Source organism: Hyperoodon ampullatus (assembly GCF_949752795.1).
Source record: "Hyperoodon ampullatus genome assembly, chromosome: 4".
Lineage (NCBI taxonomy): Eukaryota > Metazoa > Chordata > Mammalia > Artiodactyla > Ziphiidae > Hyperoodon > Hyperoodon ampullatus.
In genome coordinates, this window is record NC_136917.1 from 5,068,637 (window position 1) to 5,084,661 (window position 16,025).

Consider the following 16,025-nt stretch of genomic DNA (forward strand, 5'->3'; position numbering starts at 1 on the left):
AAAGAAACTGCCAAATCATTTTCCAGAGATGCTGTACCATTTTACATCTCCACCAACAATGTAAGAGTGATCCAGTTTCTCCACATCCTTGTCAGCATTTGGTATTGTCACCCTTTTTTATTTTAGCCATTTTGATATGTGTTCAGTGAGGTCATGCATTTAATTTGCATTTCTCTGATAGTTAATGACCTTGAACATCTTTTTTCCCTGCTTATTTGCCATCTGTATGTCTTCTTCAGGAAAACGTCTCTTTATGTCTTTTGCCTATGGTCTGATTGGATTGCTTGCTTTTTTAATATTGAGTTTTAAAAATATGTTCTAGGGCTTCCCTGGTGGCGCAGTGGTTGAGAGTCCGCCTGCCGATGCAGGGGACACGGGTTCGTGCCCCAATCCGGGAAGATCCCACATGCCGCGGAGCGGCTGGGCCCGTGAGCCATGGCTGCTGAGCCTGCGCGTCCGGAGCCTGTGCTCCGCAACGGGAGAGGCCACAACAGTGAGAGGCCCGCGTACCGCAAAAAAAAAAAAAAAAAAAAAAAAAAAATATGTTCTAGATTTAATCTTTGTCAGATATGTCGTTTGCAAATATTTTCTCCCACTCTGTAGGTTGTCTTCTCATCCTCCTAACAGACTAAAAGTTTTTAGTTTTGATGAAGTCCAACTTAAACATTTTTCCTTTTAAGGTCATAGTTTGGTGTCAAGTCTAAGAACTCTTTCCCTAGTCAGATCCTAAAGATATTCTTCTATTTTTTTTCTAAAAGTTTTATAGTTTGAGTTTAAATCTATGATCAATTTTGAGTTAGTTTTTGTATAAAGTGTGAGATTAGGGACTTCCCTGGTGGCGCAGTGGTTAAGACTCTGTGCTCCCAGTGCAGGGGGCCTGGGCAGGGTACTAGATCCCACATGCATGTCACAACTAAGGAACCTGTGTGCCTCAACTAAGGAGCCCTCAAGCTGCAGCTAAGGAGCCCGTCTGCCAGAACTAAGACCCAGTGCAACCAATTAAGTAAATAAATAAATTTAAAAATAAAAAAAATAAAAAATAAAGAATAAAGTGTGAGATTAGATTGAGGTTTTTTTTTTAAACCTATGGATGTCCAATTTGGAGCCTGCATTTTAACAAATCTTTAGAAACACCAAGGTCTGAGAACTTCTGGGGAGGGATTTGTAGGATTTACTTGGTGATGTGATGGTAAATGTTTCACAACCAGTTCTTGGTGAGGGAGGGATAATTTCCATGGTATAAATACAGCCTTTATAGCTGATTGCAAGCAACTGATATGATGCCCCTGAGCACAGAGTTGGGAAGAGATTCACAGAAGCACACCATTATGTAATATACCCACACTTACAGGAGATGCATATGACCTAAAGTATAGATAATAAGTATAGATAATAATAAAATGTGGAAGGAAATGATGAGTTTTGAGTATTTATCAACTTTGTTTTAAATATAACTTATTTAATTTTAAATTTATGTCAAGAACTTTGGAGGTTCTAAGAGTTTACCCTACTTGCAAGCTACATTGTCAGTTTCATGGATGCTGGCAGAAGACATGAGACTCCTGGATTAGAGACAAAGGACTTTATTACTTACAGCAACTGCAGTAACTAGAGTGTCAGCATTACCTTGTACTAGTTCCCTGAGCCCCAATTCCCAAAGGGTGATGCAAAATGGCACTTATCCATGCAGTGGGTTGTATATAGGAGAGGAATTCTGAGTTTAGGGATCCGAATGCTAAGTTATCATCTTTTATAATGCTCAAAGGCAGACATTATCTTTATTACTCTGGCCAATAAGAAAACTGCCCTTTTTACCTTGAGGGAAACACTATACAAACAAGTTTGAAAAGGTAGTCCTGAACAAAGATAGTCAGTGCTTCCACTCACAGGACCAGCTGAAATGAGAGAGACTCATGAAGAATTGACTCCAAACAGCTTATATAATTTATTTTTTAATAATGGCTGTGTTTAACAACCAGCCCACAAAGTTCCTGAAAATGGAACAATAGGCCCTCAGAAGCCAGTATATTGGCTCCAGTACACTGGCTCCAGTACACCAATGTATTTCGAGGAAAAAAAAAAAGGAAAGACTAAGGGAGAGATTCTCTCTGGATTGATTTCACCAGCTGGGAGCCCGGGAAGCCCCATCCATGGAGGAAGCTGTTTTAATGGTTTGTTTTCCAGAATGGTTATTATTATAATGGAAATTCTAATAATGGTTATTAAAGTAAAAATAGCAACTACTCTTTGTTGCCTGTCAAGTACAGGTCATGTATTTTGGGGGCTTTTTATCTCATTTAATCCTTGAAATTACCTACGAAGTAAGGAGACTATTACTATCCTTGTTTAATAAATGAGAAAACCAAGACTCCTAGGGGTCAAAGAAAACAGCTGGGCTGGGATTGAGCTTGTCTGGCAAACTCTAGCTCTGAGGAGTTGAGAACTCACAGTCTCTCTTTTTTTTTTTTTAATAAATTTATTTATTTTATTATTTTATTTTATTTATTTATTGTTTCCGGCTGCGTTGGCTCTTTGTTGCTGCACGCGGTCTTTCTCTAGTTGTGGCGAGCAGGGGCTATTCTTTGCTGCGGTTCACGGGCTTCTCATTGTGGTGGCTTCTCTTGTTGCAGAGCACGGGCTCTAGGCGCATGGGCTTCAGTAGTTGCGGCACATGGGCTCAGTAGTTGTGGCTCGTGGGCTTAGCTGCTCCTTGGCATGTGGGATCTTCCCGGACCAGGGATCGAACCCGTGTCCCCTGCACCAGAAGGTGGATTCTCAACCACTGTGCTGCCAGGAAAGCCTGAAATCACAGTCTTAAAAGCAACTTTTCCACTCATGTCGACTGGCATTGGGACTCCACTTGCCTTCTCTCTGTGCCTCTCAGGAGCAGGGCTTTGTGGTGTCATGCTGGCAAGGGCCAAGGGCATAGATTTCTGGTCTCTGTTTGCCAGTGAGTTCCAGTGTGACCTTGGGCAGATTATTCATCTCTGCACCTCTATTTCCTCATCTGTCCAATGGGCTGAAGGTACTGTTCTGCCAGTCTTGCAGAGTTATCCGGAAAATCAAAGGTGCATCAAAATGGTCTGGGGTTGTAGTTTAGGTTGCATGACTTTGTACCAGCTATAAAATCTCTGCAACACCCCCCCCGCCACCTTAAAGGGTCTTATTTGTATTATGGGGGCGGGTCATATGTGGTCACCATGAGGCTGTCAGATTCTGAGTCGATAAGTGAGATAATAGCTCCAGAAGGCTCTGGAAAAGGCAGAAAGCAACCCCCAGATGTGAGGTATTGTTTTTCACTCTCCGCTGCCCCATCTCTTTCTAATTTCCTGTGGTTGTGCAGCCACCGGGCTCAGAGAGGGTCAGGTAAGCATTTGTGACCCGAGTCTTTGGACTGCAGGAGTGATGGTGGTTCAGGTGGGGCTGGCCTCCCTGGAGGCAGATAAAGACTCCCCGCCACGTGCCAGGCAGGAGGTGTCTAAGAGGCGCAGGAGCCTTGAGTATAGCCTGCCTCTGAGCCTCTCAGCTCAGAGTCTGTTCAGAGCTCCGTCTGCGCCCCACCTGAGTTCCAGGCCTAGAGTCGCCGAGTGACTGGCTGAGGGAAGGCATTCTAAGCCCAGGGACCGCCAAGTACAAAGGCCTAGAAGGGGGAATAAACTTGGCAGGTTTAAGTGGCAGCAGACCAGCCCGGCTGGAGAGGGAAAGGGGAGGAAGTCAAACATCCACAACCTGCTCCAAGCAGCCGGACCCCCAGGAAGCCAAGGAGCCCCAAGGGGGCAGGTAAGGGATGTTCCCACTACTTGTGAAGGCTCCACGTGCTCTCGAAGGAGTGGATCAGTCCCTGGTAACGGGCCGACAGCCAGCAGCAGCTCTGGCTGTGCCCACCGAGATCACCTGACCTTTTCTCTTCCTCCTGTCAACTTGTTTGCAGGCTGGGTCTGAGCCAGAGGTGAGGGGGCTGGCAGGGCTCAGAGCTGTAGCCTTGAGGGCTTGCCTCTCCCTGCCCAGCCATTAGAGCCAACAAGATGTTACCAAGCCCCCTCAGCCTCCATCTGCCAGTTCCAGAAACCCAGTCCCCTGCGGGCAGGGGTAGGGCAGGGGGAGGCTTCCGGCAGCAGGACTGGTGAGTCCTAATGTCACAGCCTATCTGAGCGGGACAGGAACTCATAACAGACTCACCTGTTTACAAAAATTCCCAAAGTCCAGGCTGCACTCTGGGCTACTTACATCAGAATCTCTAAGGGCGGAGGCTTTGAATATTTACAGCCCACTCAGGAGATTCCACTGTGCAACCCAAGCTGAGGACCAGGGCTGTGGTTCCTTGCAGCTCTCTGGGGCCTCTGAGTTCAGACAGAATTGGATTTGAACTCCAGCTCTGCAACTTCACCGAGGGACCTCAACCAACATTCTGAGCCTCCCTGAGCCTCTATTCCCTCCTCTGTAAAAAGTGCATCGTAGTAATACACCTACCTTATACGTTATCCTCAAGGCCAAAGGTATTAATCCATGATAAACACATGGCACAAAGGGTTCATTCCTAGCAAGAGCCCAATAAATGTGTTTATTGTTATTACTTTCCCAAGGTCAAGCATGCCATTAGAAAGTTCCTCTTTAGGTTAAGTTGAAATGTTCTTATGGCTGCAAGAATGATCTTCTCAAAACCCAAATTTGCTTGCCTCACCCACCCACAAAATCATTCTGTGGTTTTCCTTTATTCTCAGAGTCAACAGAAGTCTTGAATTTGACCTAGCAGCCTTCAAGGCTCTGACCCCCCACCTTCTTTTTTTTTTTTAAGTTATTTATTTATTCATTTATTTAATTTTTGGCTGCATTGGGTCTTTGCTGCTGCACGCGGGTTCTCTCTAGTTGCTGAGAGCCAGGGCTACTCTTTGTTGCAGTGCACAGGCTTCTCATTGTGGTGGCTTCTCTTGTTGCGGAGCATGGGCTCTAGGCGTGCGGGCTTCAGTAGTTCTGGCACGGGGTTCCCCCTCGCAGGCTCTAAAGTGCAGTCTCAGTAGTTGTGGCACACGGGCCTAGCTGCTCCGCGGCATGTGGGATCTTCCTGGACCAGGGCTCGAACCCGTGTCCCCTGCATTGGCAGGAGGATTCTTAACCACTTCGCCACCAGGGAAGCGCCCCCTCCCACCCTTGCCTTCTTATTTTGCAGTCTTTGCTCCCTTCACACCATGACCTGGGGCTCCTTTGATTCCCCCGACCCTCCCTGCTAGTCCCACCACCGGGCCTTTACATATGAAGCTCCCATCACTGCTCCCCTGGAATGCCTTCCCCACTCTTCTTCCTGCTAACTTACCCTGTAGATCTCAGCTTGGTTGTATCACTCTACCAGTAAAGTTCTTTACACTCTTACCAGGACAAATCCTCACCTTGTCATGCTCATGGCACCATCTCACAGCTGACATTTTACATTTATTTCTCTGGTCATTTGTCCAATGCTTGTCACCTGTGCTAGACTCTAAGCTCCAAGAAGACAGAGACCATATCTGCATTTTGCCCCATGCCTAACCCACTGAGTTGAGGTTTGATAAATACCTATGGAATAAATGGCCCAAATGGGCCTCTTGATAAAGTCCTCCAGTTCAAATTTGGCTCCTTGCAACAGTCGGTGCCCTGGACTAGAGCACTGTCCTGCAGGAGTGGGCAGGCACCTTCGGGACCCCCACTCTTCTCTCCTCTCCCTCCTTATACAAGGTGGCTCTTCCAGACTTCCATGTCTTCCTCGGACAGGTTCTGGTTGTACCACACTTGGAGTGGGACTCAAATTAGCCGATGGGGTGCTTTTCAAGAGTGATTTGCCCATAGAGTTCTGCCAAGTGGTGGGGCAGCTGAGAAGTGTTTCAGGATTTAATGCCCTCCTTAGCCTTTCACCTCTGAGGCCCTTGATCTCCATGTAATTAAGCTCATACATTAAATGTGCTTTATGGGATGAGAAAGCCCCACGTGGAACATGGACTTTTCACACCAGGAGGCCATTTTAGGTTATTTTCAGCCTCAGCTTGAAAAATCACTTGGGGTGGGGATGAATTGGGGTTGTGAGTTTACAAGGGCATCAGTGAAAAATTGACTAGACAGGATCCTGCTTTGTGGGAGGGAAATACTTGGGACCCAAACCCCACCACATAGGAGTGCTTCCAAGTCAGAGCACTTGCCCTCATTTCTCTGGCTCCCCTCCACAGGGGGCACACAGGGTGGTGGGGAGGCCTATTGCCCACAGAGGGGCCCACTCATGGCCAATGTAGCTGAAAGTGCAGTCTCTAGATGCACCCGCTTGGTTCCAGTCCTACTGCCTTGATCTTTGTCATTGACCCAAGCTCTCTAGGACTCAGCTTTCCCCATCTGTAAAGTGGGGATGTTGATTGTAGTAGCTGCTCACAGGGGTGTGGAGAAGCTGAGAAGAGACAATACATAACACCCAGCATGTGGCTAATGTTCAGTTAGATAATAATGTTATTATCTTCCAGCTCAGGAAACCTAATACCAGCAACCACTGATTGCCTTCAGTGGAAGCAGAGGGCCAGATGTGAACGTTCAATGCTTCAGAACATGCTGGCCTGATTCATCCAGCTGCTTTAATTTATGTTTCAGGAATTTCAGGCTCTTAGCTCTGCTTTGGAGACAGAAGCATAAATGTTTAGTGCCAAAATGGATTCTGAGACCATCTGATTCAATCCTTCGTTTCACAGATAGGGAAACTGAGGCCACCTGACGTGAAATGGCTTGGCCAAAGCCACACAAGGAATCAGAAGAAGACAGAGCTGGGACTGGAACCCAGATTTCTTGTTTTCCCGGACAACTGCAGTATTCCTGCACTCTACCAGTTGCCTCTGTAATTTAGAATGTGTGTGAAATCCCTTTAACTGAAAATGCTAGAAAGATGTGTGGTTATTGTGTTCTTATTCTTTTTCTTTTCTCCAGCTGAGGGTCATGGTCGAATAATACCACGGATCAGAATCTCTCTCTCTCTTTTTTCCTTTGGCTCAGAATCTAGAAAACAGCCTGGAGAAGAAACCAGGGTAGATCTTCCAGCCTCTAAGCCTCAGGACTGGAGGTTTGTGTGGTAGACGTTCTCCCCCTAGTGGAATGAGTGAAGATGACAGACAGGGAGTGAAGAAGCTTCTGCCTCCAGGACCTGGCTGCCCAGGGGTCCGATGCAGCTTGCACAGCCGGGCCTCCCTTACCTCACCCTAATGCCAGCACCGTCAGATCCCATATTTACTTAAAATTGTGATATTCTGTTCATCAAAACACTTTTTGGTATTAATTTTGATTTATTAAGTCATTGAATTAAAATATTATTTATATTGATTATTTTGGGGGCACCTCCTTTAAATTTTGCACGTGAGGTAAGTGCTCCATTTGCCTCCCCCGATTGTAGTCTTTTTAAAATATTTATTTACTTATTTGTTTGTTTGTTTATTGATTTTCCGGCCATAGTCTTAATCCAGAAGGTGGCCCTGGAAGAACCTGCAGATACTTGATGTGCTGACCCCCTCGCTTGTCGGAGGTGCCCTGAGGCCCGGCGAGGGCTGGGCTGGGCCAGCCTATTAGGGCTGTGTGGTCTGCTGCTTTTGCACTGAAATAATCAGAACTGCAGATTTCCCAGGCTTTCTCCGGAAGCGAACGGTGACAAAGAACCTCTCCTTGCCCATACTCTAGCCAGGCTCCTCTGAGCCCTCTTCTTTACTAGGCCTGTCAACCTGGGCCTATAAAGACTTGAACTAACACTAACATCGTTTCCAACAGCTCAAGGCCCCGTGACCCGTGCCCCCCTTAAAGTGGTTGCCTGAAAACACTCAAGGCAGCCAAAATAATGTACTGTTTGTTCCAGCCAACATCTGAAGATAGCGCCCCTGTTTCCCAGCCTCTGTGGGAGCGTAGGAACCCCATTTTGATAGAGGCCAGTTAGCAAGTCCATAAGGGCTTCACCTGGACCAGTCCCCTCCCCCTTTTCCCTGAGTCTACAGAGCCCCCAGTCAGCCCCATCCCCACTCCCTCATCCTCCCGTTAAAACACCCAGTCACCGCTGAATAAAGCAAAGTGAGCCCAATTCACTCTGGGCTCTTCCAATGCAGTAATATACTACAATAGTATATTACTGATTAAAATCAGTCCTTACCACTTTAACTAGTGTCAGCTTTTCTTTGAAATTTATTTTATTTATTTTTGGCTGCGTTGGGTCTTCCTTGCTGAGCACGGGCTTTCTCTAGTTGCAGCAAGAGGGAGCTACTCTTCGTTGCGGTGCGCAGGTTTCTCATTGCAGTGGCTTCTCTTGTTGCAGAGCACGGGCTCTAGGCGCGTGGGCTTCAGTAGTTGTGGCTCACGGACTCTAGAGCGCAGGCTCAGTAGCTATGGCGCACGGGCTTAGTTGCTCCGCAGCATGTGGGATCTTCCTGGGCCAGGGCTCGAACCCGTGTCCCCTGCCTTGGCAGGCGGATTCTTAACCACTGCGCCACCAGGGAAGCCCGCTAGTGTTCAGCTTTGTTTCTCTTTGATAACGGCTGCCTTTTGAAGTGTGTCCCTTATGAGAAAAGACCCTGGGGCCAAGGGCAATTTTATTGCACAAAGATGCACTGAATTCTGGGTCTTCCTCAATGCCTAAAGCATGAAGGCCTAGGGAATTCCCTGGCAGTCCAGTGGTTAGGCCTCGGTGCTTTCACTGCCAGGGCCCAGGTTCAATCCCTGTTCAGGGAATTAAGATCCTGCAAGCCACGTGGTGTAGCCAAAAATAAACAAATAAAAATAAATAAATAAATAATACTTAACAAAAGACAAAAAAGCATGAAGGCTTAAAGATAGGCCCTATTTGCAGGGGCCCACAGTAAATAGCTAGACTAGGAGGAGGGTGTGGTGCCACCTCATTGGAACACCTTCCTCAACTGGGCCTACATCCTGCATCACCTGCTGGAGGACTCCAAGTATTCAAGGCACCAAGGAGTCAGCCACCCTCAGACGTGTTAGGGGACACACCAGCCCTCCTCCTTGCCATCAACTGGCTACCAGAGACCCCCCTCAACTGTGTCACCTACTTCTGCCCACCTGCCACCAACCCAGCGCTCCCACCTCACCACTTCCAGCAGCCCTGGGCCACATCCAAGGAAGACGAGACCCCAGAACTTTGTCCTGCAAGGCCTCTGCCTCCACCTGCCCGATCCCCTACAAAGAGTGCTAAGGCTCCCCCCACTCCATTATCCCCACCACCTTCCCTGGGGATTCCCTGGCAGGCTGCCAAGGGGACATGGGTTTAGGTCAGGCCCAGAAGTGGCAACCACAGAGCTTCGGGGTCCTGCCCATCTTGCTCAGGCTGCATTTATTACCCAGGCTTCACAGAGTTGAGTCAACTGCCTTCAAATGCTTGAATCCCTGGGGGTAGGAAGAGGAAGCGGCTAAAGGTGCTCTTTTTAAGAATGTAAAATAAAGAAGAAGAAAGGGAAAGACAAAAGAATTGTTCATAGACAAAAATGCCTCGAGCTCAGAAGCGGGCCCTTTCCTACCGGGGTGCTGGGCAGGACCCCAACCACACACTAATCTGCTTGGGCCCCAAACTCCTTCCTGGGTTTCTCAGACCCATCCCAAACTCATATGTTTTGTGGCCTAAAGAGAATGGAATTATTTTAAGTAAACTCCATTTCATTTACGGAGGGGTCCACCCCTTCCAGGACCACCTCAGGCAGTGTTTCCTTTCCTTTCCTTTGCCCCCCGGCCCCACTTTTCCAGCTAGAAGATGGTCAACCCAATCTGCCAGGGACCTGCGGCTCCATCAGAAAGTTCTCTCCAGCAATCAACCTGGGAGGCTTCTCAGCACCAGCCACTCAGATCCCTGCACGCTGGAAACCCCTGGGGTGGGGGAAGAGATTCATCTGTATGCTACTCACGTCCGCCCAGTGGTTCTCAGGCATGCTGGGTAACCCAAGTACCTCACTGATTGAGAAGCGGGCCTGCAGGTGATTTGTAACTAATAATGAAGGGCTTAAGTGTGACACTGACATGCCTCACGCGTGGAGCAGATTCAAGGTCATCCCTGTATGACTGTCACGCTCACTCTTGCTTTCTTGAGCTGAATGAACTCTTTGCCACGACCTGTGAGGTTCCGTGTAACCTTCCAGCCTCGCGCCTCAGGTCCCTGTCTCCTTTCTCACTCACCCATCCCTCTGGCCTTCAGCCAGTTCCGCAGGTGTGCCAAGCTCTATTCTCCACACCTGCTGCTCTTTCTGCCAGGACACCCCTCCCCGCTTTTGCCTTGCTGTATCTCCTGTTTTAGGGCCCAGCTTAAAAATTAACTTCTTCTTGGTACTGACTTGGAGGGGACTTCAGAGAGCCTTGAGGAGTTGGGGGGCTGGAGATATTCTGTTCTTGATCTACATAGAGGTGACAAGGTGAAAATTCATTGAGCTGTCCATTTAAGATTTGTAGACTTCATGTAAGTAAACCCAAAAAGATGATATCTAAAAAAACAATTTCACCCTTTTCTCTGTCTCCTGTTCTTTCTATTACTCTCAACCATGGCATGTGCATTTCCATCTTGCCACAATAATTATACTATTTGTTGGTTTGTTTGTAAATTGTTTCTCCCATTAGAATGTAAGCCCCATGAGGAGAGAACCACTGTCTGTCTTGTTCACTGAGGTACCTTCTGGAGTGTAGCACAGTGCCCGCCACAGAGTACATATTAAGAAAACTAGCAAATGGATAGATGGAAGGATGAATAAAAAAGCTTGGATTTAATGATGGAGGGGCAGAGGAGGTCAGCCAGAGGTTAGAAGCTCCCGACTTTCAGTCCCCAACAGACAGTTTAGGGGTCTTGCTCTGGAAGCCCAAGTTCAGGAGCTGGTGCCCTCCTTGGTGACCCAGCACTGGCCTGTCTACACCTCATTGGGGTTGTCCTGGTCGGCGTAGATGAGGAAGCCCGTGAAGAGGCTGTCGGTCCAGTATGGGTCATAGAAGAGCCCATTCTGCTCAGAGTAGAAGATCTGCAGCCAGACCTCGTCACCCTGCTTGAGAGCCAGGATGGTGGAGCCTGAGGCCACATCGTGGTTGCCCGTGTTGGCGTCGAAGGTCCGGATGCGGTACTGGCCGTTGTGCACCAGGCCGATGGCCAGGTGCTTGTTGGCCAGCGTGATATCATAGGTGAAGTAGTAGATCCCTGGCACGCCGCAGACAAACTTGCCGCTGGACGTGTTGTAGTGGCCGCCCTCATTCATCAGGATCTTGTCGAACTTGATGGGCAGCCGTTCCCTTGGGTAGCTCTTGGTCACTGCCACGGAGAAGGCTGACTTGGCGTGGCCACTGCCGCAGCTGCAGGGGCCCGGGAGGCCGGGCTCCCCTTTCTTGCCTTTGGGCCCCTTCTTGCCCGGTGTGCCATGCTTTCCTGGGGCACCACTGACCCCCTTGGGGCCGCGAGGGCCGGCCCGCCCAATGGCCCCTGCTTTGCCCTTTGGTCCTGGCTTTCCCCGGTTACCTGTCCGGCCAGGTGAACCTGGAAGACAGAGCAGCTGGTGTTATGGGGGGGACCTCAGAGAACTAGGCAGAGGCCGATGGCCTGGGCTTTCCATCCTTAGAGCACAAGCCTTTGGATAAGGGAAAGAACATGAAGGCTGTGGAGTCGCATAGAAATGGGTGCAAACCCTGATGGTACAACCAGGGGCACTTCTCCCTTCTTATCTGGAAAATGCGAATGTGACACACACCTTCCAGAATCATGTGGATCAGGGCAAAAATAACTTGTAACAATGCACACCCTCCCCTCCTCCTGCCTTCTAAGGAAGAGTCTGATTTGTCTGTCAGGTCAGTCCTTCCCCCTGCTGTGCTGGTAATAGGTTGAGACAAGAATTGCAAGAAGCCTCTTGACTTCAAACCACTGACCTTAGTGAACTCCCTGCCCAGTGTCCAAGATCCCTGCCCACATGGGCAAGGGTTTTTACAGCAGCATTGCTTACAATAGCAAAACACTAGGAACAACTAAATGCCCAACCAAAGGGAGATAACGAGAAAAATCATGGTCCATCCATTATGTGCAATTCTCTGCAGGAGTTTAAAAAATGAGGCAGATTTACGTGCACTGTTTGAAAACTTCTCTAAACTACACTGTGAAGAGGAACAAGCAGGTGGCAGAAACTTCTTTTTGCTCAGAGGAAACCACAACGCTATTTCTATACCCATTTAAGTGCCTGGCACATAGTAAACACTTGCTAAATACACTTGGTATAGCCTGCAGAATATTTTCACAGTATTACATTTTCACAGTAATATGTGCCTGTAGAACACCTCTGGGTTTTTAATACCCATACTCTAATAATGTGCATTTCTCTCAATACAATATTTTTTGGCTGATGATTATGTGGGAAACATTTATATTTATGTCCCCCAAACTCAAGACAACATTTTAAACAAACTGTATCTGGGTCACGACTGGAGTCACGTGCAAACACAATGGTGGTATGGTTGATACAACTGGCAGACTGGCAGAGCTGTGGGTAGATGTTTTGGAAAGCATGCCCGATGTCAGTCAGGGAGCCTGCTGCTGGAGGGGTTGCCAGGTGCTAAGCAGTGTCTTAGCATCACAGCACACAAAGCAAGTGTTCGTTAACCATCCTACAAACTGGGTGATCAGCAGGTAATGTTGCAGATATTTTACATCCTAACAAGGTACTTGGCTCCTTACAGGGATTTTTCTGTGCTTTAGAGTTTTGTGTTAACGTGTAATGCATTTAAATTTTTCCTATTTTAAGTAACCGGGAAATAGATTTCCAAATAGCATTTTCTCACTGAACATCTAGTTTCCAGGAACGGATTGCTTATGCTGAGTGCCTGGAAGTGTTTGGTATTATTATACATACATGTAAATATATGAAAGAGGCCAGGGAGGATATACATTTAACCAATTAATAGTGGTTACCTTTGGAGGTTGAACGGAGGATGACGAGGGGTAAGAATTCAGAAGAAATCTTGCTTTATTTATACTGTTTGAATATATTACAATGAAAATGTATCGTGTATTATACATGTAATTAAAAATAAATAAAAGGAATGGGGAAAAAATAAAATGAAGAAAGGTCAAAAAGCTGTTCTTTGAAAAAATCAAAATAAATAAAAGGTGGGAGAAAGGACCGTGAGAAGAGGAGGAATAAAGACAGGGTCATTTTGGATTGGAGTTGTTTGGGAAGACAAATAGATAAGGAAGCTTATTGGGAAGTTGTATGACGTGTTATGGTGTGTGCTTCTTTCTTGATTTCCTTTTTTGAGAAACTTCTGGAAAAGCTGACTTTTACTTGTCAAGACCTTTCTGGAGGTGGGTTTGTATGTGTATGTCAGGGGGAGGGTGGTCGGAGATTATCCTGTCCTATGACTGGTCCCAGGATGACCCAGCTTTATCTGGGTTATGTGTGTCAGGACTCTGCATCTGTCAACACTGCCTTCCTTGGTGTGTTGGCTTAATGCTCAGCAGAGACTCAATACGTGGCAGAAGAGACAGCCAAAACAGCCCCAAACCTACATCCTCGGAGTTCTTAATCAAGGTGGAGAAAGTCAAGAGCAGAGATATCCTGTTTCTCTTAGGGTTCATAAGGATGATGGATCACGTCATAAAATGTCATGCAAACTCTGGCTGGCTCTGCTTGGAGCACACGCTCAGACCCGAATTGACCACTGTGGTCAGGAAATGGGAACTATGTTGTCCAGTGCCTGACATACTCTGACCCCCCTTTAGTCAAAGCCATTATCATTATTTTTATAGTTCTTCTTCTGGAAAGGAGGTGCTTTTGGAGGAATTAATTTGATCCGGTAGGAAAGGGCCTGGATTTGGAGTCTGCTACCAGCCTGTGGTGTGAGCTCAGCGAGTCTATTAAGGGACAACTACCATTTATTGTATGTCTACTCTGAGACAGGTGCTTCACATGTTATTTTATTTCATCTTCACTGCACCCGTGTGAGGGAGGTCCTGTTATAATCCCAATTTTAGAGAAGAGGAAACTGAGGTTTGGAGACAGGCGAGGTAATTTGTCAAAATTGGTATCCAGGTTTGTTACAAAGTTTAAGCTCTTGCAGCTACGACGTGCTGTTCTCAACTTAATCATTCTGACTTTGTGTCCTCATCTGTAACATGGGGATAATAAGAATACCTCATTCATAGGATGGTATTGCTGTACCAGCAAATGAGCAGCATACTCAAAAGTGCTTTGTCCATGTTAAAATGCCATACAAATAAAAATTATGATTTCACTAATGCTTCAAATGTACATTTTGGGATGCCGCTGACACTGAAAAGTGCTTGGTGACTGGGGTGAGCGTTCAGAGATATAAGGAATGTCAAGGATGAGAAGGCCTGTAGACAGTATCCAACTTGTCTGCTGCCTGCCTGGCACCCCTTCCTTCGGGAAACTGCCCTTTACTACTTCACGTGGTCCTAGGGAGGCTGTCAGTCACAGTGGCCAACTGCCCTCACCACACACTCACACGCACCAAGGGGTGGGCACTTGACCCAGTCCTAGCAAATGGTGGTACCTCACCTCCATAGTCAAAGGGATTGGTCCAGGATGCACGTGTGATCAAGGAGACTCAGTCATCCTGAGAATTGCTCTGTGGATCAAGCCATGAGGAGGTAGGCTTGAGCCCACCAGTGGGCATTTCATAACTTCCAACCTTTTTTTTTTTTGCGGTACGCAGGCCTCTCACTGCTGTGGTCTCTCTCACTGCGGAGCACAGGCTCCGGACGCGCAGGCTCAGCGGCCATGGCTCATGGGCCCAGCTGCTCTGCGGCATGTGGGATCTTCCCGGACCGGGGCACAAACCCATGTCCCCTGCATCGGCAGGTGGACTCTCAACCACTGCGCCACCAGGGAAGCCCAACTTCCAACCTTTGTGAGAACAAAACCAACACACAGAGAGAAGCAAAGCCTGGACAACAATATTTAAGCTCCTAGACCCAGCTATTCCTGAAGCTCAGCTCTTGGACTTTCTAGTTGTATGAGCCAATAAATTCCATTTGGGGCTATAAATTGGGTTTCTGTCGCTTGCGACAGAAAGAGTTCTGAATAATATTTCAGGAGACTTGCTTAAAGTCACTCAGCAAATCAACGGTGCAGCTGGGGCAGGAACAGAAGATCTGATGCTCACTGTTCCTTTCCAGAGAATATACTGCTCTGTTTTTTAAAGACACATTAATTTGGTTTACAATGAAATGGGATTCACATCAGTTTTCATAACTTTGCAAACCCCTTTCGTGTCAGATGTTGTCAACCCCAGGTGGGAACAGGAGAGACAGGCACTGGGCTTCTTACCTTCCTCTCCACTGTCCCCCTGGTCCCCATCCTGGCCATCCTGGCCATCTTTGCCTGGAAAGCCCATTCTTCCGACCATTCCTGAGGTTCCTGGGGATCCTGGGGGGCCCGGTGGGCCCTGGGGGCCAGGCAGGCTGCAGATGAGTTGAGGGGAGCCCTTCTGGAAGTCCCTGCGGGCGAAGGCACCAAGCAGCGGGTCGGCCGCACAAGGAAGGGCACAGGCCAAGAGCACCCAGGGGATCATGGTGGTCACCTATGGGAGGCAAGAGAGCTGTGAGCTCACTGGGGGTCAATCAGAAAGGCATCAAGAGGAGGAAGAGGAGGAGAGGGCATCTGGGAGAGACACAGTTACATTTCTGATCCTTCCTCTCTCCCACATCACATACAAGTAGCTGGCCAGTGTCATCACATCTTGAGGACATATTTGGATGAGCTGAGTCATGGACTCAGAATACACTTGGGAGGGCTCCTGCGGGGGAGGCACACATCCTCACACTGTCGCGCTCCAGAGTGGCAGGACTGACAGCCCAGTGACAGCTGCTGGGGAGGAGAGAAACGATCCATGGTTTCATTCAAATATGTGGCATGAATGGAAAGTTACAAGGACAGAAATATCAATACTTCCAACTGCAGGAGGTGATTTGCAACTAGGCTGCCTCTCCCAGAGAATTTGGGGCAGCACATTGGTGGGTGAGAAGTGAGGTGTCAGCTCTGAGCGAAGGTGCGCCAAGCCTG

The 16,025-nt window shown here is 47.8% G+C and overlaps 1 protein-coding gene across 2 annotated transcripts; it reads right to left on the reverse strand.

The window, feature by feature from the left end:
- Positions 1 to 10,765: 10,765 nt before the first annotated feature.
- On the reverse strand, positions 10,766 to 15,543 carry C1QTNF2 (C1q and TNF related 2). Of its 2 annotated transcripts, XM_079703295.1 has the most exons (3): positions 15,291 to 15,539; positions 11,474 to 11,491; positions 10,766 to 11,269 (listed from the first exon to the last, which is right to left on the reverse strand). In XM_079703295.1, the coding sequence occupies exons 1-3, from the start codon at positions 15,532 to 15,534 to the stop codon at positions 10,878 to 10,880; spliced, it is 654 nt and encodes a 217-aa protein (XP_079559421.1). In that variant the 5' UTR covers positions 15,535 to 15,539; the 3' UTR covers positions 10,766 to 10,877. The 2 variants fall into 2 exon arrangements, with proteins under 2 accessions (XP_079559421.1, XP_079559420.1); XM_079703294.1 differs by having other exon boundaries at positions 10,766 to 11,491; positions 15,291 to 15,543.
- Positions 15,544 to 16,025: the final 482 nt, after the last annotated feature.